The sequence below is a fragment of the Ptychodera flava genome, unplaced genomic scaffold (genome assembly GCF_041260155.1).
Source record: "Ptychodera flava strain L36383 unplaced genomic scaffold, AS_Pfla_20210202 Scaffold_41__1_contigs__length_1339820_pilon, whole genome shotgun sequence".
In the NCBI taxonomy this organism is placed as follows: Eukaryota; Metazoa; Hemichordata; class Enteropneusta; family Ptychoderidae; genus Ptychodera; species Ptychodera flava.
This window is the reverse complement of record NW_027248363.1, coordinates 1,117,864-1,142,353: the sequence shown is the minus strand read 5'-3', so window position 1 is coordinate 1,142,353 and position 24,490 is coordinate 1,117,864. Positions and strand designations below refer to the sequence as shown.

The following is a 24,490-nucleotide window of genomic DNA, read 5'->3' as shown; positions in this document are numbered from 1 at the left end:
CTTGGTGATGCTTAACGACTGAGTTATGGTGATCAAATCATATAACAAAAGCTACCAAGCGTGATACTATGACTCGGAAACATTTCAAAAATGAACAATGCCTAAACTCTTAGATGAGGATGGCAAAATATAAGTATCTTTGAAGTGAAAGCGATTTGTAACTAGGAATATTGTTCACGATAGCACTGCATAAAACCCCTATAATACTTACTGTATTAACATGGATTATTGCCTGTATTTTAGCTGAAGAGTGCATATACAGGTGAATACAGTCAAGAATCCATTTTTTGTATTCAGCAAGCCTGTATTCATGTGGATTCAGGTGAATTCACGTGTATTATACGATAATACAGGCAACTCATTAATGTGAATTTATCTGAATTATTTGGTTTCATGCAGTGTAGGGAGATGACATCTTCGTAAAAACAGTCGAGAATATAGCCTAGCCCATAATACTTAATATCAGTATTCATTGCTATTTACGGTTCATCCTGTCACTATGACAATAATTCAAACTCAATTTACAGATTTATTGTTATTTATACAGAGATATTATCCGCTGTGTCTCTGCGGCTACTGAAGTGTTTACTTTCCATACGCACGAGTTCCCTACACGATAGTCCAATCGAGACAGACGTGGTTGTTTAATATCCCTACACTGAGATTAGCGGAGCACTTCACGTCGTAGTAGTGAATCCGTGATTAAACGAGAACACCCGAGCTACATCGCGCTGCGTGTCTGATATAAAACGAGTAAACGCTTCCTGAGGTAGAGTTCCAATTTCCTGTCCAGCTGCATATTTGATATTTGCTTCTCCGAGCTCGGCAGGGCACGCAACGAACAGTGCAGCTGTCTTCAAATACCTCGCTTCTATTCCGCGCAACGTGAGGACAAACTGCAACCGAATAAACAGTTTGCAATTTCTCCTAAAATGTTTTGGTATTTATAGATTTTATGCGATCCTTTTTAGTCAGTTTATGGAATAATTAATCGACTCAACAGTTAACAGACTGTGTCAAAAATTTGTATCCGAAGCAAATAATAAATTATTACAGTTCACCTCACTGCAATTTTATCAATAGCTTGACCAATTTATTATTGGAAACATTTGATATTTAACGCAACAGTTGCGAAATTCGTTGGTTCGTGTACCAACAATGTCGTTTCGATGCAGCACAATGGTATACATAAACAATATCCTATATTTGTACAATAATCCATACACTCATCCACGAAAATCACGTCGTAACTTGTCCAGATATAGTAATTTGCAGCCTCATCGCCAGCCATTGTGCTAAAATATTATTTACGGTATTGTGATGGATATGCTCAGTCAAATTGCGCATTTAAAAACAACAATCTCATGGCTTGGTGTTTTATTTCGATTTAAGTTGTATATTACGCGAGAATGTGCTAAAAATGGTGCAAAAGGCGAACATAGTAAAGATTCGTTAATGTTTTGCGTCACGCAGTTCGCATGATACCTCCCGTCAGGCAGCGCACTACGGAGTTATTGAAGGTGAAGAACAAAAGCGAGTCCCGAGGGCTGTGTTAGTGAAAGACAGCAAAAGTGGTTACAGGCCAAGTGGGTTTGTGTACATCAACGTACGATGTGTGTTCAGTTCAAAAACGAGCTGTGTGTGGATAGCAATTCTCACGATGTGTTAGCAATACAAGGCAGATATTGACACATATTGTGCATTTAGGGCCTGAAAGGTGAAATATTGACACACAATTTACATTAGGACCTTATAGGTGAAGGCTGTGTTTGCCCCTGCTGTGTTTACAGCGATGCGAACATCTCGTCTTTCTACCACAGAGTGTTTACAGACGAAGCGCTTTCACTTGGTATTTGCACTGTCAAACAAAACAAGTTGTGGGGCAGATTCTTTTTCGATGCCGATGCCTAGCGACTGAAATTCTTCGACCTTTTAAGCAATAACGTTTTCATGGCCTCCCAGTACAAATAATCTAATATACATCTTAGATAAATGCCAAAATAAAGAGGAAACAGTTTCTACGAAAGCACAGACCTTACAATTCTATCACATTAATCTTTTAATTTTCAATTACGTAATAGCAGCAGTACTTTGTGTACCCTGGCTTCTCTGGCAAGGAGTCCAAACACAGTGAAACGCGTTTTCATTGAACATGACAAAATTCATCTGTTTGTTGATACCAACGAATTGCCAATATGTTGACGTGCCACCTTACAATACTGGCCATGGATGATCCCTGGACGGTCCCTAAAAGGCAATTGACCCGTACATATATATATATGTGCTAAACTGGATAACATACTACAGAGGGTAATTCAGGAAGATTCAAAAACATAATATTCTATGCAAACTTTTTATTCCATTCTAGTTATTTGAGAATCAATCAAAAATAAAAATCAGGGGTCACCATGCAAAGTTTCCATGTACGGGAGAAACTAATGACCCAACATTTACCGATATTTGAAATTCAAAATGACTGCCATCGGATATCTGTGTGTTAACCTTCCATGGAAAATAAAAAGTTCACTTTTCTCAAAACTAAGCCGGTAAAATATCTCTTTCCGCACGAGCTTTAACATGAACCACCACAAGTGGTAGATCAGAAAAGAATTGTAAACATTTGAGAGTCTGAATATCTCTCTCCTACGCGCATTTTACCTTAGAGCTACATTCTTTCTGAGGAAGGTTTGCTTAACCTACAGTATTAAACACAATGATTTTTGGACAAACATTCAAATGAAAATCTATTTTTCCGTTATCAAAGGCGCATTTCTTATTTAAGTTAAATGCTGGATTTTAATAATCTGACATGCCCTTATGTCAATCGTTCAAACAAGGCATCGATTGTTGACAATTTGCACATGTGTCGAGACACGCAATGCCTGGCCTCTGCCTGGCATCGCATGACGCTCAGTTTAATTTGTTGACATAAAGAATTCGATACACAATTCCTGTCAGCAAATTGATATATTATGCGACACTAAAGCCACTCGACGACGCACAGTGTCTTTGTGTCGGAGCGGAATCGAGGAAAATGCAAACAGAAAGAGAAATGTAGCCGATGGACTCTCATTTATCAAACACGATACCGTTTTAAATACACGATAATCATTTTATAGTGAATTTGGATAGCATACAGATTGTGCCTAGCCCTACAGTTGTCTTCAGTATTTTAATTACAATATACAAACTTTGAAAGTGGCTTTTTTGAAATTGATAGCGATTATAATGTATCGGTAATGATAATATCCGGTGAGATCAAATTTTTAGGTTTGCTCATTTGATCATACACGTTGCCTTGCTTCCGTGACGTGATACATAATGACAGACCTGTACGTGATAGCCTGATCAAGTCAGTTCTTGTCACGAAAGAAGATTTTGTTTATAATTGTATACGTAGAACGTCCTACGAAAAACTTGAACATCACCTAAAATTATTTCGAATCATACCTTATAAAAATTAGTCATGTTTTTATATCAAACGAAGGGTCATACAACAACAATTTGCTTTTCTACTATTTCAAGGTGTGAAGCATTAAGTTTAGGGTTAAAAAACAAGCAAACAAAGACTTAAGAGATCGAAAATCTCAATGATATCTTCTTTATTTGTCCGGTGATATTTTACATTCACAAAAAATACCAGTGCAGTCACCCTTGACTATTACTCGGTGGCGCAGCGCTAGGATAAACCAACCAATCAACCATAAAGAGCCCCGCTTCCCTTCGGCCTTTCAGCTTTGAACCAATCCGGCTACCGTGGCGGCCAAGGAGTTTTATCAGAGATGTACCCCTACCGGCACAGCGGCAAAGTTTCATTAAAATCTACTTGAAGAAATTGTGTATGGTATGGTGAACAATTAGTTTACTGAACTCTCCTAGTTGAGGCAAAGACGAATTCAATAATTATAATTTTACTTACCAATAGCCACATGACAATCCCGGCAACTCCAGCTGATACGATGATAATCAGGAGTAATGGCCACCCGTCAAATATGATATTAACTAAATCTGAACCGATTTGTTTGGACTTGTTAACCGTCATCACTAGGACGGATCCAGGTGACTCGATTACCGGGATAAAATGTGTTGTGTTCCCGTTCAGGGCTCGGAAGTACCCGCCGAGCGCGGTGACTTTGAACGCTACCGGCAGAGCTATGCCGTAACCTCCGGAATTGAACGCTTTTTCCAGGTCGACCGCGTTTTCCGACTTCGCAGTGTAGTTTATTCCTGCCAACTCTGCATAACAACACTCTGCAAGCATGTCTTCGACCACCAAGGGTAAAATTCCATTAAGTCGCCAGTCTACGTCATTTTCGTCATCGGTGTACGGTACAAACTCTCTCCACACCGCATCGATGTTCCTCTGGTTCCAACACGACGTTGCCGCTGTACTGCGTGCCAGAATATTCAACCAGTAAATTAGGCACAACAGTGACCTACAACACACACCGAGTCTCTGTGCCATGCTGTTGTGTCTATAAAGTCATTTCAAGCAGTGACGTAGGACAAACTGTAAGCTGGTGAGCGGACCATCGCTCCGCACGAACAGTCCCAAATATCTTCTATGATGGTTCAGGGAGAGAGTACGTTGACTTTATCCACTGTGCTGAGCGATTGTAAATCAAAACATCGCCTAATAAATAATTGATTTCATTCTTGCATCGACATGTCCTGTATCCAATTGATAACATGCTCCGTTTCTATTCATTTGGCCACTTAGGCTACCTATTATGAACGAAATGTACCGTAGACGGTACACCAGCAGCAAATGGTTTCTGCAAATGCATGGTCACTTCATTAAAGCTTAGTAGCCATATTTTATTATTTCATGAAACGTTCATGATAAATGTAGTTAATGAATAATGATTCTTGTCAGCCGAATGCATGCACGAGTGTACATGCACAAATCTCGGCCTGGTGGTTGACTTTGGGAAAAATTAAATAAATGTCACAAGTACATATAATGATGTTTATTTTATATGAATAATGTACTTATTTCTCGTTTAATTCATTCATAAATGCATCGGTGGTCCCTATCGGTGGTCCTTAGGGTTTAACGCTTAAAATTTGTGTAAAATTTGTAAAAATAGCCTGCAAAGCAAAAACTGGCACACCTCTTCTCGGTACTTAAAATAGTTTTTGTCTTGTGCTAAGGAGGCAACTTGCCTCCCCAGCATAATGCATTTCAATATCATGTAGTTGAACTACATGATATTGAAATGCATTGTGGGTAAAAAAGTTCGACTTCTCACAGCAGCAAGAGTTTGAGATAGTGATCCGATAAATAATACTAAATGTAATCGTTGTCTTGGCAAAAAGTTCTGTTTGTTCATGAAACTAGCCAAACTCTTTATCTTTTCGTCTTTTAGGTACTTGTGGCATTAAATTTACGTATTACCTAAAACTTTAATTTGATTTCTGTAATCTTATTTGTTTTATCTGTAGAAATCCGTCATATTGGAAATACCGCCGGCCGCCTGAGATTTTTACGACTTACTTAGTTGTAGAATGGTATTTAAGTTACTTAGATTTGTAAGTTTGCTATTTTAGCAAGAAGAACAATGACACAAACTGTGCTGCATTAGTCGAAAAAAGAAGTATATAACTTAGTGAATATTGATGAAAAAACATGTGTGATACGTAATCTTTTATTAAAGAAATGTTATAATATTCCATATACCTAATCTTATTGACTTCATTTATTTTCATTTGTATTTGTTTAAGTGCAGCCTAATTCGAGACTTTCTTCGGAGCTATTGCAGTGCGCACTTTATACATCATTTCAATTCGGAAATGCAAGCTAACATTATTTGGCATGTGACAGAAATTTTGAAGCCTTGCATTTTTTCTTCAGATTATGCCGGTAAATTTTTGTAATTTTCTCAAACCTTCCAGATTGTTTGCTTGTCTGTACATTTTGAATTAAACCTGCTTTCGGCGGACTTCTCTTGTGTTGCTGTCTGTAGGTGAGATAAAATACCAAAATATTGGCCCAGGTTTTGTCAAAGTTCATTTGGTGACTCAACAATTATGATTCTGATATTTTTCTTGTCAAAAGTTTTAAATTTTATTGTTCACATGTTAGATTCGACTGTCTCTTTTTAAAAATTAAACATTTTTAAAAATTAAACATAACAAAGAGAAAACGTTATTGTGGGAAGTGTACTTGTACATATCTCATGTTCAAAATGGGCTTAAATGTTTATGCGAATGGTTTTAGTAGCCGAAGAAAGCGAAACACTTGAACTAAAATTCGATATCGCGTCTTCGTAATCATTCATGATCCTTTTTATACACAAAGATGTAGCAAATAAACATAATAGATATCGCAACTGAATTATGGACAGTGCAGAAACACGCACTATTGTCCTTTGCTCGCTAAAAGACCATACTACGAAGTGTGAGGAGCCGATAGCGTAAATTTGAACGTTAGAAGTCAGGTCAACTTTTTCATTGAGATTTTTCATCAACTTCATATCGTCGAACCATGAAGCATCCTTCTTAGTTATATTGGAAAATTATTTAATATTTTACAATCAATCACGTTGTAGCATTTCATTGACCTTAATCAAAGACGCTCAAATTTAGTCGCTCGGGCAAGGAACAACAATTGGACATGCGTAGCATACAGCCAATCCCCCTGAGTGTGTATATCGTTCATTATGCACACCGCCACCACCGGTTAATTGAGTAAAGTGCACAACTTAAGAATGAGCAGGGCCTCGCATAACAGCAAGTCAAGGTACAGAGAACCAAGAGATCTAATTGTTGTTGTAGTTGTTGTTGTTGTTGTTGTTGTTGTTAGTATCGTCATTTACAATTATGTTAGTGGTGCTGCTGTTTTTGACCAATGAAATTCAACGACCATAACTATTGTGTTGTTGTTTCAAACATGATGTAGATGCCATAAGAAACACTACAAGGACAGTATGATTATTTCACCCGATGCAACTCTCTCCCAACGTACACTTTCTATCTAAACTTACACAGAGAGTGTACGTCGGCATAGAATTGTATCGGGTGAAATAAACATAGTGTCCCTGTAGTGTTTCTTAGGACATCTACATCATGTTTGAAACAACAACAACACAAAAGTTATGTTTTCGTTGAATTTTATCGGCCAATAACAAAAACAACACGACTAATATAAACATAAACAACAAGCAACAACAACAACAACAACAACCAGATCTCTTGGTTCTCCTTGTCCAAGGCTTAATCCTTCCAGTTACTGTTTGTCGTGTTTGTTGTACACACGCAATTTGCAGCGAAACCCTGCTAAATTTTATACATAGGCGACTGCAAAGCTGTCATGTTTGTGTGTGAATTGAGGTACAAACTAAGCGAGGCGTCCATGGAGTGCACGTGGGGTAGTTGTTTCTCGAGATTATTTCTCATGTAAAAAATCGGCAACTGTATTCTTAAAAAGATAACACGGACGTTTGTTCGTTTCATAATTACAACAATCAGTTGATCTCGTCACTTACGGCGATAAATCCGTCTCATCACGTAACCCTGGTTACCATGAAAATAAAACATATTCTACCTTATGTACAGAGTATTGCAAAGAAAAGTTTTGTTTTATTCCTTTATATTTAATCTTTGTGTACATACATACATACATACATACATACATACATACATACATACATACACACACACACACACACATACATACATACATACGTACGTACGTACGTACGTACATACATACATACATACACTTTGTGTACATACATACATACGTACATACATACATACATACATACATACATACGCACGTACGTATATACATACATATATGCATACATACATATGTAAACAAACAAAACTTAAAGCTCTGATTTTGACATCGAACACTAACTCATATATATATATATATATATATATATATATATATATATATATATATATATATATATATATATATATATATATAATATATATAAACATACTGGTTACTTTCTAAAAACTTTCTGTTCATAATTTTTATGAAGCATGTTTAGCGCCAATGATGTACTTAGTAGAGCTTTTATGTGCTAGTTTTCTAACAGTATTTCACTTTTAGTTTTAAGTCTGGAAAATAACTAAGAACAGTCACACATAAGCCAAGTCATCAATAAAATGGTGCACTCTAACTACGCCATCATTCCCGAGGAAATGGACGCTGAAGATAAACCGGGATTACTGCAGTTCATACAAAAACATGCAGGTTTACGCAGAAACTGGAATCTCTGTGTACGTTTTTTCACAATTGTTGTGTTGGTGACGTGGTCTTTTCGATTTGCTATCCTATCGCTAAGGCAAAATAAAATAATTCCTTTGAACACTATGACTCAGTCGCGCGTATTCAAAGACATTCCTTATGGCGCAATACCAACAAATAAATAGACTACTACTACCAGTTTAGTTTGACTCGCCGTTTGTCTGTCTGTCTGACTGTCTATGTCTGTCTGTCTTACGTCTGTCTGATTGCTTTAGGTCCCACATGTCTACTAATTAGTCTATGAAACACACAACAATGATATCGAATAAACGGTGACTATGAACATATTTTTAAAAAACTTGGTATACGTTAAAGTTTAAAACCCAAGACTTGAGAAATATTTACTCGAATTAAGCTAGACCATTCAACAGCCGGTTCCGGAAAAAGTTGTTTCTTGTTCACTGGTTTTATAAATAGTCGCCACATTAAGTGACGTCATACGGCTTCGGAACTATAATACAAGGAAAGAAAAGCAAGACTGAAAAACTGAACAAACAAGAAAGTGGAGATAGTGTTTATCATTTCTATCCTATCTTGTGATGTCACCATTGACCAGTGTGTATTGTTCCTTATGCTGTAGTGCCTTGGTACCCATGCGTATATTACTTCTCCTTTGGTTTCCCCCTGTCGTTGGTGTCGGTGCCCATGTACGGATGACTGAAGTTCCTCCATGGTCTGGTTGCAACCGTCTCACCGCTCTGTGACGTAAATCAGCAAATAACAAGTTTCGCTTAAAAACGAATGCACCTCTGGAACGGACATTTTGACTCTCAAACTTTTACAATTCTTTTTGTTCTACCATTTATGGAGGGGCTTTTCTAAATTCGAAAATTTAATTTTACCCATAGAGTCACAGAGTAATATCATAGACTGTCTATGATATTACTCTGTGATAGAGTTAACACGAGGATGGCGGCCATTTTGAATTTCAAATATCAGTAATTATTGGGTAATTTGTTTCACTAGCGCCAAATCTTCCAAGGTAAATATTGATTTTTAATTTTCATTTGGTGGAAAGAATGTTTGAAAGTTTCACTGGGGAAAGTTTGAGCAAAGGTTTATGTCTTTCAATTGCGAGGCGCATACTACCTTAATCAAGAAGCAGTGTAGTGACGTTTTCAAGCTCCATGTTCAGTGGTTGATAAATGCATTATAGTGTAAATGAATATCTTTCCGACGTTGTTATTTAAGGTAGAATGCGCCTCGTGGACAAATATTTGCATTTTCAAGCTTTTAAATTAATTTTTATAATCTCATACTGGTGAGGACTCATTTTGAATCTCTGTGGGAGAGACAAGTTTTCGTATCGCTTTTTTTTTGAAAGTCGATGATTTTATTTTTCCCCTAGAGAAAATACTGGAATCGCGATTATTTTGAGCCTCAAAATATTGATAATGTTAATTTGTTTCTCTAGTTCCAATTGAAATTTTGCACAGTGACCCCTGATTTTTACTCCTGATTTGGTGACAGATAGTCGACGGTTTCATTGAGGAAAGTTTGATTAAATTTTAAGCCTTTCATTTTCGAGGCGCACACTACCTCAATGTGCAGACGACATTTTACAAATATGCTTCAATGTCAGCCGGCTGCCAACACAGGTAGGTAGCATTCTTTATGCCAGCCTGGCAGTAAAGGGGAAAATCTGATATTCGTTAGGATGACGGAACCGTGGCGTCCATATTGGTGTCTCAGAATTGTGTACTGTACAATCTCATATTTATCAGTTCGTTTGCAGATGACATGCCACATTTTACATATGTATTACTAGATACTATTACTACTACCATTAACCTAGGAATACCCGACTTCCCTAGAGGATCAATTTCACAGACCTGCCTTTCCTACAATGGTACTACAATGGCACCAGCTGGATTAGATAAACATAACAATGGAACATTCACACCTTGGGGGATTAAAAGTCTTCTGTTTGTCACCCGAGTTGGTCAGCAGGCAAGGACCCGGGTTCCAGGTACCATGCAAGTTAATGCAGTCTTTCCCTAATCTATCACTATCTATCACTATTTATTATCATTGGTGACACATCTAGTTGCTTATAGAAGTAACCGACTTACATCAGTTTTATCCGCGTTTTCTTCTTTTTGGTGATGACACACACGATGACTGAAACGACCATTACAATAGCTACCAGGGCCGTCAAAGTTGCTGCTGTAATCAAAATGGCGGAAGGTCGGTCCCTGTTAAACACTCTATCTGATACTCCAGTGGACTTATTCGTCAATTCAGTTTCGTCCCGGCCAAGGCTAGCATCATTTTCAAGAAGGCCTGTAATGATCATTTTTGAAACTTCGATTTTAGTGAAACTTATGAGGGAGGACACATTTTAGTTTACAAAGAGTTTGCAAGAATACAAATATTACGGGAACATTAATATCAACAGATACAGAGATTAAGAACATGACAGGAATATTGTAAAATATTCGTTTGCACGACTCGACCGATAATGAGCTAGAATGCACCCATGGGACAGATATTTGTACTCCTATTTTTTTACAATTCTTTTCTGATCTACCAATTGTGGGGGCTCCATTTACAGCTCTTGGACCAAGAAAAGTTTCCACCGTCTCAGTTTTCTAAAACCGAAAATTCTTTCCCCGGAGAGTTAACACTGGAATGGCAGCGAAACTCAATTTTGAAATTTCGAGTAAATTTTAGGCAATTTGTTTGTCGAATACCAGACCAGATCCCGAATTTTATTGCTGAAGTGTAAGAGAATGGTTGAAAGTTTCATCGAGGTAACACCTTAGCGCAAAAGTTTTAAGTATTACGCTCCAAGACGCGTACTATCTTGAGACTGAGGCAGACATAGTCGTCAGAGGTTAGGACATAATCTCTATCAAAGACAATGTGTCCACCTTTTTAAAGCACCACTACCTGTATCTTTTAGCATTATTTTTTATAATTTTACTGTCACGCTAGCGTAAGTTTGTGAGAATACACTAAATTAGGTGTGTATATACATTATTAACTACCCTCTGGGACTGTATCTGCAATTTTGAACGAGAAAAATAATACACTGCGATTAAATGTTTGCCCAAATATCAAATCGCATACGCAGCCCCATGTGGAAAAGCAAAAACCTTGGATGCTGTGCATATCTGCACTGAAAACTTCACATTACCTGCACAGAGTAATCCAATGTAATGCATAAGGGTGAATTGTATCAACTTTGTCATTGTATATTCTGTTGCAGTTGTAATACTACCAAATTTTGAAAATGACGGGTAATCAAAATGACCGTCAAAATTTAAATTTACTTGTCAAATGATTCACAAACGAATGGTTTCCTAATGCAGTAAAAGCCCGAATCCCTTCAGAGGGTAGAATTCAGAGAAAACCAGGAGAGAATAGGGAGGAATTTTGAAATTTTGAGGTCAACAAATTTCCAGAATTACACTGAGGTGGTGGGGCTTTAACGTGTGCTACATTGTATCTGAACAGCACCACCACTATGTATCGCTGACCTATGTGTAAGTTTATACAGTTAATATTGGATTTTTCTCAACTATTATAAGACCCAACGTAGTCGTTGTAATACTTTGATAGGGATAATATGCGTGCAAGGGAGTAATACCACGTGGGTGCAAAAACATGCCAAGTGGGTATTCCCCAACCCTCACCCTTACTTGTCCCGGTGACACAAAAAATATAAATTTGCGCCCACACGACAAGTCACAGGCTCCGAGACGCGCGTACTTTCTATTCACTTTTCACCACATCGAAAGGGGCTATTGACAGATTGCATTACCTCTAGCTATAGCCAATCTAGGATGTATGATATCCACAACCACTTAGGTTTTTACGTAGTCTTCCTATCAGTTACTGCCTATGTATAACAGTAGATTAATTTTGAGGACGATGACGCGTTTGTTGCTCAATTTCATTGTTCACAAATTGCAGTTAACCCTGCGAGTGCCATATTTTTCCCTCCAAAATTTAGTGCAACATTTTGTAAATTCTTGTATAATTTTTGTAGAAGATTTGGACTGACTTGACATGATGGCTTCAGTTTTTCATTATAGTTTCTGAGAAAATGTGAAAGAAATTTAGTTTCATTTTACAAAGGTGACAACAATTGACGTTGACGCCCAAAGGGTTAATATCATGTGCGTCCTTAGACTAACCGCACACAAGGATGACCAAGATGACTTCTTGAGACTGGCTTCCTTCACTTTCAAACTGATTCCAACTTTAAACGGCTGAAACGTTGTTAGACTTAAAGATTCGTCGCTCGAGACGCTCTCTACGCCCCCGCCCCCCCCCCCCCCCCCGGCCGGGAGCGTTGAGAGCGACCACGAGCGACGAATGTTTCAGTCTAAAACGTTGTGTGCAAATTTTATCTATTTAGTTTGATTTTCCACGAAAGACCGCTACTTCCTTTGCCACAAATGACGGGTTGTCACAGCCTTCCTCGTGAATGATTTATGTCACAATGTGTTGGAAATTTCAAGGCCTTATATTGTCAAGTACAGGTCAAACTGTGTAAAGTTTGGTTGAGAGTCAGGTACGGTCTGACCTTTCAGGGAAACAAAATTTGCACACGTTTAACCGACACAGTCGATGATTTCACGTATGACTCAGGGTCGATCTGGCGTTTGACCTGACCCGTAAAAATGGGGAAGTCAATTCTTGTTTACAGATAATGCGTTGCTTGCTGAACAGGAAAATGTCAGGACGTCGAGGCTACATTGGGAGGCTGCTGTCATCAAAATGCGTATAGAGGTCACCAAATTTCAGGAATCGGCGATTCATATGGAATATCACACTGTGTGGCAAATTCAAGGCATTTGGTAGCTCAGTGTATAATCGAGTATTATATCATACTAGTGTAATGAGGGCGCCAACGAACTTCAAGCTATCTGATTGGTCAGGACGTGGAAATAACCTGTTACATACGCAATATAGCACGGTTGTAACACGCGCGCTCTTATTTAGAGAAAAATTCCCATTTTAACGTTTCACGCCAGAATTTCAATATTCTGTTATGGTATCATTGCAAAACACTAACCTAGCACAGGGTATACCACTCTGTGTTGACCAATTCACTTCATATATGCACTCGCTATCGCTCGTACATACATGTCGTGAACTGTCAGGATCTCGTGGTATACCGTCGTCGCAGGGCTAGGGTGTGGTTTATTGTTTTATTACTAGCATGAAGATGTAGTCAAAACTCGATACTGTGTAAAGGATGCAAGACTATATATTGGCTTCGTCCCGAAATATCTATCGGGGATTTCAATGACACTTTTCGACGATATAGTATAAACAAGGTTCACAGGTTTGGTGCATTGTGTTAGTCAATTGTCTAGAGTGATAAAATATATAGTCGAACACGTGTGAAAATGTACAAAAGTGTGCCTTCATGTCGGCGTCCCTTAACTTGCAATTCGTTCTACCAATGAAATGTCGGTCTCTGTACCACACTTTGTAAATCAAATCCAATGGTTTAAAACAGATTAAAAGATTAGATTTGCTCAGTGTTAACGCTGTCCCAAAACAGTCTGCCAGCTAATTACCCGCAACTGTCAGATGATAGTCTACATCGATCGTCTGATAGTTGCTGGTAGTAATTCGAAGCTACCGGATACGTAAAGATATATCCACGGGGGTAAATTAACAGCTACCAAGTTGATAGAACACGACAGATTATCGTGTGGTTCGTTTTGTTCAGTGCTTTTGATTTCAATATTATCACTATCAAACCAGTTCATATCTCTCGTCCAGACTATCATATTAAGTAACCTCATAAATCTGCGATGGGATTGCTTTCCATACGAGACAAGCTAGTACCGGGAATTTGCTATTCACCATAGGTTAGATTACGATGTCGAATGCTCTTAGGGACAAATATTCAGACTCTCAAACTTTTGCAAAATTCTCTTGACCTGACACTTGGATGGGGCTCATTTATTGAGGAAATAAAGTTTTCACTCGTTTCGTTTTTGTGAAAATCAGAAATTTTATTTTCCCCGTAGACATAACGCAGGGACGGCGGCCATTTTGAATTTCAAATATCGATAAATATTGAGTAGTCTGTTTCTTTAGTACCAGCATTTGCATAATGACGCCCAATTTTTATGCTTGATTTTGAAACGTTGAAAGTTTGCCTTAGGAAAGTTTGAGCAAAAGTTTAAGTCTTTCATTTTCGAGGCACATGAACTACCTTAACTTAAAGGTATACAGTCACCTGTAATCTAAATATGCCCATATATGGTCAAAGGGACGTTCCTTGGTATTCAGAATGCCATGTGAGGGCGCTGTTTTTAAAAAGCGGCCACCCGCTTAAAATCTGTGATTGGTTAGATTTACTCTTTCCATGGTAACTGTGGCAAATTGAAACAGGTGACAGTATACATTTAACGGCCATACCTACCATAATTCTGTGTTGTTGGAATTTTCTGGTCACAGTAGGTGCCGTTCCAATCAGCTGTACATTCACAAGAAAACGGGTTTTCCAAACATGTTCCTCCATTTTTACATACACATTCAATACCAACACATCTGCCAAGATACAACGCATGATCAAGTCAAAAAAGTTTGAAAAATGTAGAACAATGTAGTCGGTAATATGTATCTTTAAAGTTTAACCAATATTGACGAAACTATACGTAAGCAGTTCTCTACTACAAAGGTTTGCACAGTGACCCCTGATTTTATTCTTGGATTTGAAAGCATGGCTGGAAATTGTCATGAGGCGAGTGCAAGATATAGGCTAGTTTAAGTCTTTCAGTTGCGAGGCGCGAACTACCTTAAGTTTTATATGGTGTATACAGTAGCATGATTAGTGTAGGTCAGTATAAAAGAAAAACGCCAACGGCGCAGATTACCTTCAAGGGGCCGTGGATAATTAAAACGCGCGCATGGTAAACGCATCTTCTGTGTTTAGGGGAGCGGGTTGGTTGTATTTCAATTACCAATTGCAAAAATAGCACTGCAAGTTTTCTGAGGTTTTCTGTATCGCAAAATATCGCGCTACCTATTTGGCGTGTACCAGGCCAGTACGGCGCCGGCGCTACATCAGCATTCTTTTGACATGTACGTACATGTGAATCAGTGCACGAGTAAAATAACGTAACGATCGTTTTGGATACACTGTTTCATTTCATTCTATTGGTTGCTCTATTGTTAAGTCGGCGCTGAACAGACATTGATTTTAGAGGGGGTTATTGGGGGGGGGGGGTCGGTAGCGTATGCGTGATTTCATAGCGACGTAATTACCGATTGCTGGATGCAGATACAGAATGAGGCTTGGTTGGATTTTCGCACTTACAAACTTTCGTTTAGGGGAGGGGGAGGGAGTTGAGGACAAACGTACTTAGTTTCGTTTACCGTGCGCATGTTTTAATTATCCACGGCCCCTAACGTCAGTGTGCAAACAATGATACCACTTACCGATCTACATTTTGGCAGCTGCCGTCAACATGATGACATGAATCCGAACAGTGACACTTAGGGCATCTTTCGCGGCAGCCGTCGCCATAGTGACCGAGTTGACAGTGACTGGTGCAATTGACACCTGTCCAACCTGGCTTGCACGACGTACAGGCATGCGCAGAGCACAGAATACAGTTCTCAGGACATGGCCGGTCGCAATATTCGCCCGTCCAACCACGTCACACGTACACGTTCCGGTAATGTGGTGACAGCTCCCATTGACACACCGACATGGTTCTGAGCAGTTGTTGCCATAGAAACCCACATCGCACCTTCTGTCGCACTTGTTACCTTGCCAACCTGGTGTGCAGTGACACGATCCATCTTGCGGAGAACACGTGTCTCCATTGAAACAGTGTAGACATCTGTCTTCACAAAACGGTCGGTCGCTTCTCACAAGCCAGTTCTTATCGCACACTGTACAGTTCGGTCCTACCCAGCCTTGGCTACATATACAGCTATCAGTGAAACAGGTGGCACCATTAAAACAAGAACACCGCTTCTCACATCGTTCAGCGTAGTAACCCGGTTTGCAGGTGCAGCGTCCAGTGGAGGAATCACACATTTCATTTACCGAACAATTACACCGCTGGCATGAATTTCCGGTTCCGTAATATCCGGCCTTGCACACGCATTCTCCACCTTTACAAAGACTATTCGTTGGACACGTGCACTCTGATTGGCATAGGTCTCCATAAAATCCCTCCTGGCATTGACAAAACCCGTCGATTTTGTCGCAAGTCGCACCATTCTTACAGTTACAAGACATATCACAGAGGGCGCCAAAGTAATACTCCGGACAAACACACGAGCCATCAATATTGCTACATAAAGCGTCATTTCTGCACCTACATTTGCTCTGGCAGTTAGTTCCGTACACTCCGTCAGGACATTCTGCAAGAATAATATACAATAAGATGTTCATCGCCCTTAAAACGACTATACATACCATACCAAAGCCGGAACATAAACACAAACAGTCGAATGATAGAATAATGTATATAATACCGAGCACATTAAAGTGGTACTCCCACTTGATAACCCCCCGAATGTTTGTTGTTTTGCTGATTGACGATATTCTAGGGAGTCCATAATAAGTTCGAACGAAGCAATTAATTTCCCCCCCCCCCCCCACTTCGAAGACTTTATGTACAGCGTTATGCCTTTACCCCAGGTAAGTTTTTTTTTAAAACTTCTCCTTAGTTATTGTCGTTTTCATTATTCTCAATCAGTTTGTATTATATTTTTAACCAATACCACATAGATATTAGTTTTTTGGAATATAATACTAGCCGTCTCTGATGACTACATGTTGTCGTCTACCAGTGCTGAGACAGCCTGTCGGCCGAAACTAAGTTCCGTTTTGTAAAAATGTTTCCAATTTGAATCTGCAAGAAAATGTACAGTTCAGATTTATATCACTGATATCATCTCCTACCGCGTCAAGGTAATTTTTTGCCATATTCACTTTCAAAATGTTGAAATCCTGTCAATGTTCATTGCCACTGTATTGTATTGCACTGTCGACTCGAGTCGGCTATCCGCGCAGTACGCTCTTAGCAAGGCAAAGATGTGTTATACTAAGGTGTGCCGACAGCGATTATTCAGGGGGTTTCCGTGATGAAATGTTGGGGTTTTAAAGTCAAATGTACTCTAAATATTCAGACAGTTTTCTTGAAGAACGGGTTGATCAGTGTGCCACCAGAATTGAGTCACAGGCCGTCGATGCATCGATTATCAATGGGTAAGAATGCCGAGCGCTCCCGATGGTTTTCCAACCAGCTATACTAGTCACCTATGCGAATTCTTTTCGTTGTTTTTTTTGCCGAGTCAGTAAGACTCGGCTTTCTCCCACGGGGTAGACTCCTACTCCATAGCTTAGTTAACAATGGCCCCAGTGCTGAACGTTCGATGTTCGGGAGCTGAATTGAAGACATGTTTTTATCGATATCTTGCGATCCGCGCGCAGTCGCCACGTCAAATATCGACCGTTGGCATTAAAAAAATGGTTGGTTTTTTTTTAAATGTTACCAAGTGGGAGTGCCACTTTAATGACTGAAATTCATATCTTAGCATACCAAATACACCGCATTCAATCATAGACCCTCGTGATTCAACGTGACGCTTTGTTTACTTCTACATTTCTTTTCATGTATACGCAGAAAGCAAAATAAAACGACCTCGGAGTATACTTGATTTTGACTCTTTCGGCAGTAACCAAAGCACAAATGAACAAGAAGAAAAGCGTTATAGCGTTGATAGCAGTACTTGAGTAAAACGAAATTAATGTAAATTCAAATCATGGGGGAAAATAAAAAAACCCCAGCTTCACGCAAAGATAGGACATCGTTTCCGAGTGGGAGAGTGTCGGAAAGTTTAGCTCTGGTGCGGGCAGCCAAGTGCACTAAGAGTAGGGATTGTTTTTGCTTGTGTGTTTGTTTGTTTGCCTGTTAGTTTCAGGGTGATGTCTTTCCTACAAGAAAAAAATTGTCAATTTATGTAATTACAAAGAATGGCACAAGGTAGGTTGGGAAATCAAATGACTCAATTTATGACTGGTTAGTGCTATATTTGTACACATTAATCAACTTACATTTATTATACACAGTTGTATACTTACCCCTACAATTCTCCATCAGATTAGCGCTGTCATTTTTGAAGAAACCGCGACAACATGTGAAATATCTACAAACAGAAAGTGCAACAAGCATCCGTTATTCATATTGTATTAACCCTTTTAGTGCTATGATATTTCCCGCAAAAATATTAGGGCAACATTTTACCAATGTGTATGATCTTTTTCCTGCAGTTCTTTGATAATTTTGGACCAAATTAATGTCACATTTCATTGGCTTAAGCTTTTATCAAAATTTTGGCACAATTATGAACATCATTGACTTGGGTATATTTTATAAAAGCAACAAAAAAGATTTTGGCGCTCAAAAGGTTAAGGATGAAGGTTAACCCTTTGAGTATTGTATTTTTTCCCACCAAATTTTAGTGCAACATTTTACCAATTTTTATGAACTTTTCTGTAATTTTTCTGATAATTTTAGACCACTTGAAATGAACACAACATGTCATTTGCCTCAGTGTTTTACCAAACTTTTGCAAAAATCTGACAAAAATTGACTGAGGTATATTTTATAAGGGTGACAAAAATTGACTTTGGCGCTCAAAGGGTTAATGGCATTCGCTAAATTACAAGCTAAGGCCTAGAAAACGAAAGTAGTATCTGTTCCTTGACATCAGGCAAGGTAACCAATATTTCTCAAACATATTGTTATTTGATTTCATTGAAATCTATTCATTTTCACTGAATCAATAACAATTTGTCTTCTTTTTCAATATTATTTTTAAATTTTCGGGAAGGCAGAACCACAAATATTCATTTAGGTGGTTAGTACATGGTCAGCCATTTCTTCGAAATTTTACACGTTGGTGTTTCCCTCACTTTGAGGTAGTACGTGCCCCGAAGTTAAAAGACTGAAACTTTTCACGAACTTTCTTCAATTAAACTCTCCACCACACTCGTACCAAAACAACGGTGGAATTAGGGGTTCATGTGCAATTTTTGTACCTAACAATTACCAATATTTGAAATCATGGCAGCAGTCCCTTTGTTAAAAAATTGCTTGCTCCAAGAGCTTTAAAATGAGTGGTAGGCCAGAGAAGTATTATAAAAGTTTGAGAGTGTTCTAAGTGTCTATCCAAAAGCACATTCTACTAAAATAAACGCCGTTGTACCTTAAATACGATTATGCCACCTAAATGAACAATAAATTCTCAGGCGGCCGACTATGTATTTTCAATATGGCGGATTGCGGCATGCTAAACACATACGATTACGGAAGTAAAACTAAACTTTATGATTAAACTGGAATTTGACCCTTTGAGCGCTAAAGTCAATATTGGTGCCTATATCAAAATGTACAGCAGTCAACTGTTTTCTAAATTTTGCTAAAATTTTGCTAAAAATTTGAAGCCAATAAAATGTGATGTTCATTTGGTCTAAAATTGTCCAAAAATTACAGAAAAATTCACAAATTTGGTGAAATGTTGCACACTGTAATTTTGATGGGATAAATTGCAGCGCTCCTAGGTTTAATGCCGGAAACACCTAAAATGATAAAAAGATGAATGAGTTTCAACTGGTTTCACGAACAAACAGAACTCTGTGACGTGACAGCGAATACATGTACGTCCTAGCACAACGACAAGGCTGTTTTAGTCGGCGGGAATTAAGAAGAGTAACTTTCTTGCAGTCCTACACGAGAATTACGGGAAACGGGGCACTACTCAACGTACAGTTCAACAAACTTTTAGCATACCTTCCACACACCAATGACGTACACCCTCATTGATCAGTCGTTATGTAAAATAGGAAATTTATACCCTCACAACAAATTCTCTTAAACCCCAACATGCATATGGTATCCGTGCTTTGATAATGTAGAGTGTGACTGTATGAACGATTATATGTCTGTAAATAGGGCTAGTTTTCAATCGGGATCGAACCCACAACATACGGCATCAGTCGCCTAGCGGAGAGGCCACAGAGAGAACCGCTCGGCTAAATCTCCACTCCAAAAAAACAATAACCTACTTACAGACCAGATAGAGTCATGTGAATATATACACCTCTAGGATATTCAAATTACAGGTCCGATAAAGCTGCTATTTTACTGACTTCTTAAAAATGGTTATCGTTTTGGAATCCTTGATCGGTGCCAAATGTTTAAAAAATGCGAAACGTGAAGTGGAAACAGGTGAGCTACCCAATGTGGCAGTTTTTCTTGAATTAAGTCAAGTTCATTGTACTCACAATTTACATTTTGCTGGCAAGGAGCAGATTTTAGATTTTTTTCGGGCAGGGCATATATCGGTTGATTGGCCTGGAGACCGGGATAGGGGACAAAACGAGGAGGGAAGTTTCTTGTGAAACGGGGACAGGGAAGCTGAGCCTATTCCTGCAGGGAAATGTTAATTTTAAGGGGAATTTTTTCTAAGGACAGGGAAAAATCGACAGTTGCTTTCACCACATGGCAGGAAATGATCATGTCTGCAGCCTGAGGCGAATGATACAATTTTGAGGGGAATTTTTTCAAGGGCAGGGAAAATCGACAAAACTTCAAAATGGTGAGGGACAGGGAAACAATATTTGGGGAGTAGCTAAAAATGTAGTTTGAGTGCGGGAGGGTAAATAGAAAAATTGTCAGTTGGATTGCAAATTACTAACAGCTAATTAATTACCCTCTGGACTTAAAATTAGTCAGTTCACATTACTTGTCCTGCACAATAATCATAATAAAGACCCCTTTAAAAGTACATTGTTCGCTGGCTGGACCTGTACTAGGGGAACTCTAAATGCAAGCTCAAATCGCTTTGTGCAGTGATCGCCATATATTTAATCATTTGTTTAATTATAACGTTGACTTATCCTGCTATCTAACAAAGCTCTCTGTCTCTGGCTCTAAGCCTTTATGATAGCCGATTGGCCCGTTTTTGAGCACATGATATAACAGTTTTTAAGCAAGGCTGGCGTGAGCTGTCGTCCAATGAGAAAGTCGCATTAACGTGACCGACACGCTGATGTAATATAATGGAACATTTTTAGGTGTTTTCTTCTGCGTCGAAGCTGTTTTCATAACATTGGAAAAAGGAAGATACTATCATTCTCTCAAAATTGTCGAATCATGCGATTTACCATTAATGTTTAAATCGAGAATGACCTTTTTATGGCCTTTGAATGACCTTTCAACGAACTGCACCTGCGGTGGGTTAAGGTAGGTCGCACTTCAAAAAGGCAAGATTTCAATTTTTGTTCAACCGTTCTCTTTCAAAATCAATAAAAAAATCTGGGGCCACTGTACGAATTTTGGTACCAGAGATCAAATTAAAAATATTTACCGATTTTTGAGATTCAAAATGGCCGCCATCCCTGTGCTACCTGTAGGGTAAGTAAAGTCCCGATTTTTTACAAACTATGCCGATGAAAAGTTCCTCACTTCATGAGCTTCAAATGAATCCCCGTAAGTAGTAGGCAAAACGAATATTGTAACGTTTAAGAGTCCGAATATCCTCGAGGCGTATTTTTACCTTACGATGATAGCCATGTTTTGTTTTTGTATAGGTCACAGGTCAACGTACACTGAGGTCAAAGATCGGTTGCTGTGATACTGTTTCTGCAGGGCAGCTGCGCTCAACGTCGACCGTGTGTTGACTCCAGTGGTTACTATCAGAAAACCATCCCGAGCGAAGTGGAAGAGCGGTCAGGACGACATCAACATAGGTTTAATAATCAATATCAACGCGACATAAACATAGGTCCAACAATCAGTATCATGATTCAAGGTAAATGAATAAAGGCATTACAGTAATTACCCATCTCCGTTTGGCTGCGAGAACAATAGGCAGGCATTTGGATCGTCGGCATGTGTTTGTACGGGTAGTACGACATCAGCCGAGGTGACGTCATGAAGAGCAGCGATGCAGAGTGTCAACAGTACAACCATGGCTCCCTTGGTCCTAGTCTCCATCACTGTTGTTTGAAAGAAATGAGTGAAGTACGAATATGTAAATTAAAAAACGAATACATAAACAAATGAAGTCATGCAATGAATTTAGTGTATGTATGTGTGTCAGGATATATGAATATGTGCGTGTCCATGTTTTGTTCTCTGTCTGTCTGTCTGTCTGTCTGTCTTCTTCTGTGCCCGACTGTCTGTCTGTGAATTCGTCAGGTTGAGTTAAACACAGTGGAACAGGTTTTCAATAATGATGCATTTTGAGTTAGGCTATTGAATAACGAATGGAAGTCGTCTTTCGCATATCGCTCTGTAACAGGACAGTCTACCTGGGAAGGACACACTGTCGTTAAAGACAGTGGTAGTACAGTTGTCTATATTGGCTGGTTAGAAGATTAAATATCAAATATTTCGCCTTTAAGACGGAACAAAGTAATCGACTCTATGTCGACATAATCGGTTAGAACATGGACCACCTACCTGAAAAGAAAATCGCGCTCCAGTAAACAAAGTGATGGTTAAATCGGTTATGAACACCTTGTGTACAAGGCGGTCCACACAAATACGAGATTACGAACATAACAGCCAGGGGACTGACCCGAAGTGATTCCGTTCTGATATTCCAACAACTTCTCGTAATTGAGGCATGACTGGTTGCAAACGATATAATGATTGCAACGAACGTTGGTGACTGGTACCTAACCTTTTACGGAAGTAACGATAAAGATCGGTTGTTCAAAGAAGGTACCATAAAGGGGAACGGTCGTGAATATATATTTTGTTTTAAAAACATGCTTTCTGATTTTGATCAAAACATCACTTTGTGACACGTAAACACGTTGTATGTGAAAAATCAAACCTGTTCACTGAGAGTAGCTGCGCAGCACGTACCTAGCGGTGTAAACCCAGACACAAGAAACGCGCTTGAACGTGCACCTTGCTGTGGCTAGCAACCGGAGTCCACTCCGCTCTACTAGAATGAAATTGAATAACAAAATTTTTGCAGGTATTTTCACTTAGACATTGTAATAATATGCTATAAACGGAATGTTATGTCAATCAGTATTGCGTGTCATTTTATGCAAATTAAATAATCTTTGACAGCCATAGGAAAGTTCAACTACTGCAAGTAGTGGGCAAAGTTTACCTGTGGTTATGAATACGAAGTGAACTTTTGCTCGATTGTTTGCAGGCGATAGAAACACTTCAGGTGAGCTTGAAATGGTGCATTATCAGACAAGTTAATCTGATAAGCGTTGTAAACACAGTATGAAAAAATATACCAGCACTTCTGCTTAAACGCAGCCATATCTTCTATAAATAGCAGAAGTGGTCAAACGAAATGACCCGGAAATTATGACGGTTACGATTTCCGATGATAAATTTGACAGAGTAAGCTGTTCATATATAGCACAGTGGAACCAAGGCTTACATTTTCGGCATTTTAAAAACTTTTCACAGATTACCAGGATGTGTTTCCAGCGTAATTAATGATAATTTCACGCATTAAAATGTTCACTTCAATCATTTTGCATTTATAATCCGGGTACGAATAGCTTTGCTCCAAGTCAGTCGCCTTGTTTTTTCTCGGCAGCTGAGTTACTGGCTGTAGGTCAAGGCGTTCACCCCACGATCTACGCAACAGCCTACCAGTGAGCGCGACGGTCTGCTGATGTTTAGTCCTTCAATTTATTGTATTTATCCACGGGCATTCTGTTGTTCTGAAATGATGGTGTATAAGCGTGTAAACATGATTTCGTATTTTAGTTTCCGTTTGCCGCTGGAGAACTTACATCGTGAAAAAAAATAAAAGCCTCAACAAAAATGAGGTATTATTAATACAAAAGAAACAGTCGCATTCTGCTGGTTCACCCAATTGATTATTCTTTCTCTCACCCGCGTACCCGGTCACTCCGCACCGCGTACCGCGGCATGCACAGCAGAGTTCTTTACCAGCGCGTATTTACCGCGATCATGAAGCGCGTAGAATGACGATCGTACCGGGTACGTTGCTATGACTGCCGTGTACATGAGCGCGGTGGCTGGAATGGAACGTGCACGCGACGACAGCTATGCACGCGAGCGCCTTTGAACTGTCGTCTGCTGTCCCGGCCTCAGAAATGTATATATATACAAGGGTATGCTCATATGAACATGGAACCTGACGATGTGCGTTACAAAAAAGGGGGGACAGGGGGGACAGATATTATTACCCTCTGAAAAGTCCGCAAAAGGTAAACGA

General features: G+C 39.1%; 2 protein-coding genes across 4 annotated transcripts in view; both read right to left on the bottom strand.

Annotated features, from left to right (window-relative positions):
- Positions 1-4,594, bottom strand: part of LOC139128008 (uncharacterized) — an 18,248-nt gene extending 13,654 nt beyond the window's left edge. The window contains exon 1 of the mRNA XM_070693869.1: positions 3,920-4,594. Within this exon, the coding sequence (XP_070549970.1) occupies positions 3,920-4,465 (546 nt within the window). The 5' untranslated portion in view covers positions 4,466-4,594. The remainder of the gene's footprint in view (positions 1-3,919) is intronic.
- Positions 4,595-7,958: 3,364 nt separating this feature from the next.
- Positions 7,959-23,238, bottom strand: LOC139127986 (multiple epidermal growth factor-like domains protein 11). Of its 3 annotated transcripts, none has more exons than XM_070693844.1 (7): positions 23,140-23,238; positions 22,106-22,262; positions 18,342-18,406; positions 15,680-16,615; positions 14,661-14,788; positions 10,339-10,549; positions 7,959-8,964 (listed from the first exon to the last, which is right to left on the bottom strand). In XM_070693844.1, the coding sequence occupies exons 2-4, from the start codon at positions 22,258-22,260 to the stop codon at positions 15,684-15,686; spliced, it is 1,152 nt and encodes a 383-aa protein (XP_070549945.1). In that variant the 5' UTR covers positions 22,261-22,262; positions 23,140-23,238; the 3' UTR covers positions 7,959-8,964; positions 10,339-10,549; positions 14,661-14,788; positions 15,680-15,683. The 3 variants fall into 3 exon arrangements, with proteins under 3 accessions (XP_070549945.1, XP_070549943.1, XP_070549944.1); XM_070693842.1 differs by having other exon boundaries at positions 22,729-23,211; XM_070693843.1 differs by lacking the exon at positions 10,339-10,549 and having other exon boundaries at positions 22,729-23,211.
- Positions 23,239-24,490: the final 1,252 nt, after the last annotated feature.

Bases quoted from the DNA above. Each gene is read 5' to 3' on its own strand.
- LOC139127986 (XM_070693842.1), bottom strand. From the start codon at position 22,828: ATGTTCGTAATCTCGTATTTGTGTGGACCGCCTTGTACACAAGGTGTT. The intron at 18,407-22,105 runs GTAATTACTGTA...TTCTGTTTGTAG, and splicing joins TCGCAGCCAAACGGAGATGG to ATATTTCACATGTTGTCGCG. The intron at 16,616-18,341 runs GTAAGTATACAA...TTATTCTTGCAG, and splicing joins TCTGATGGAGAATTGTAGGG to AATGTCCTGACGGAGTGTAC.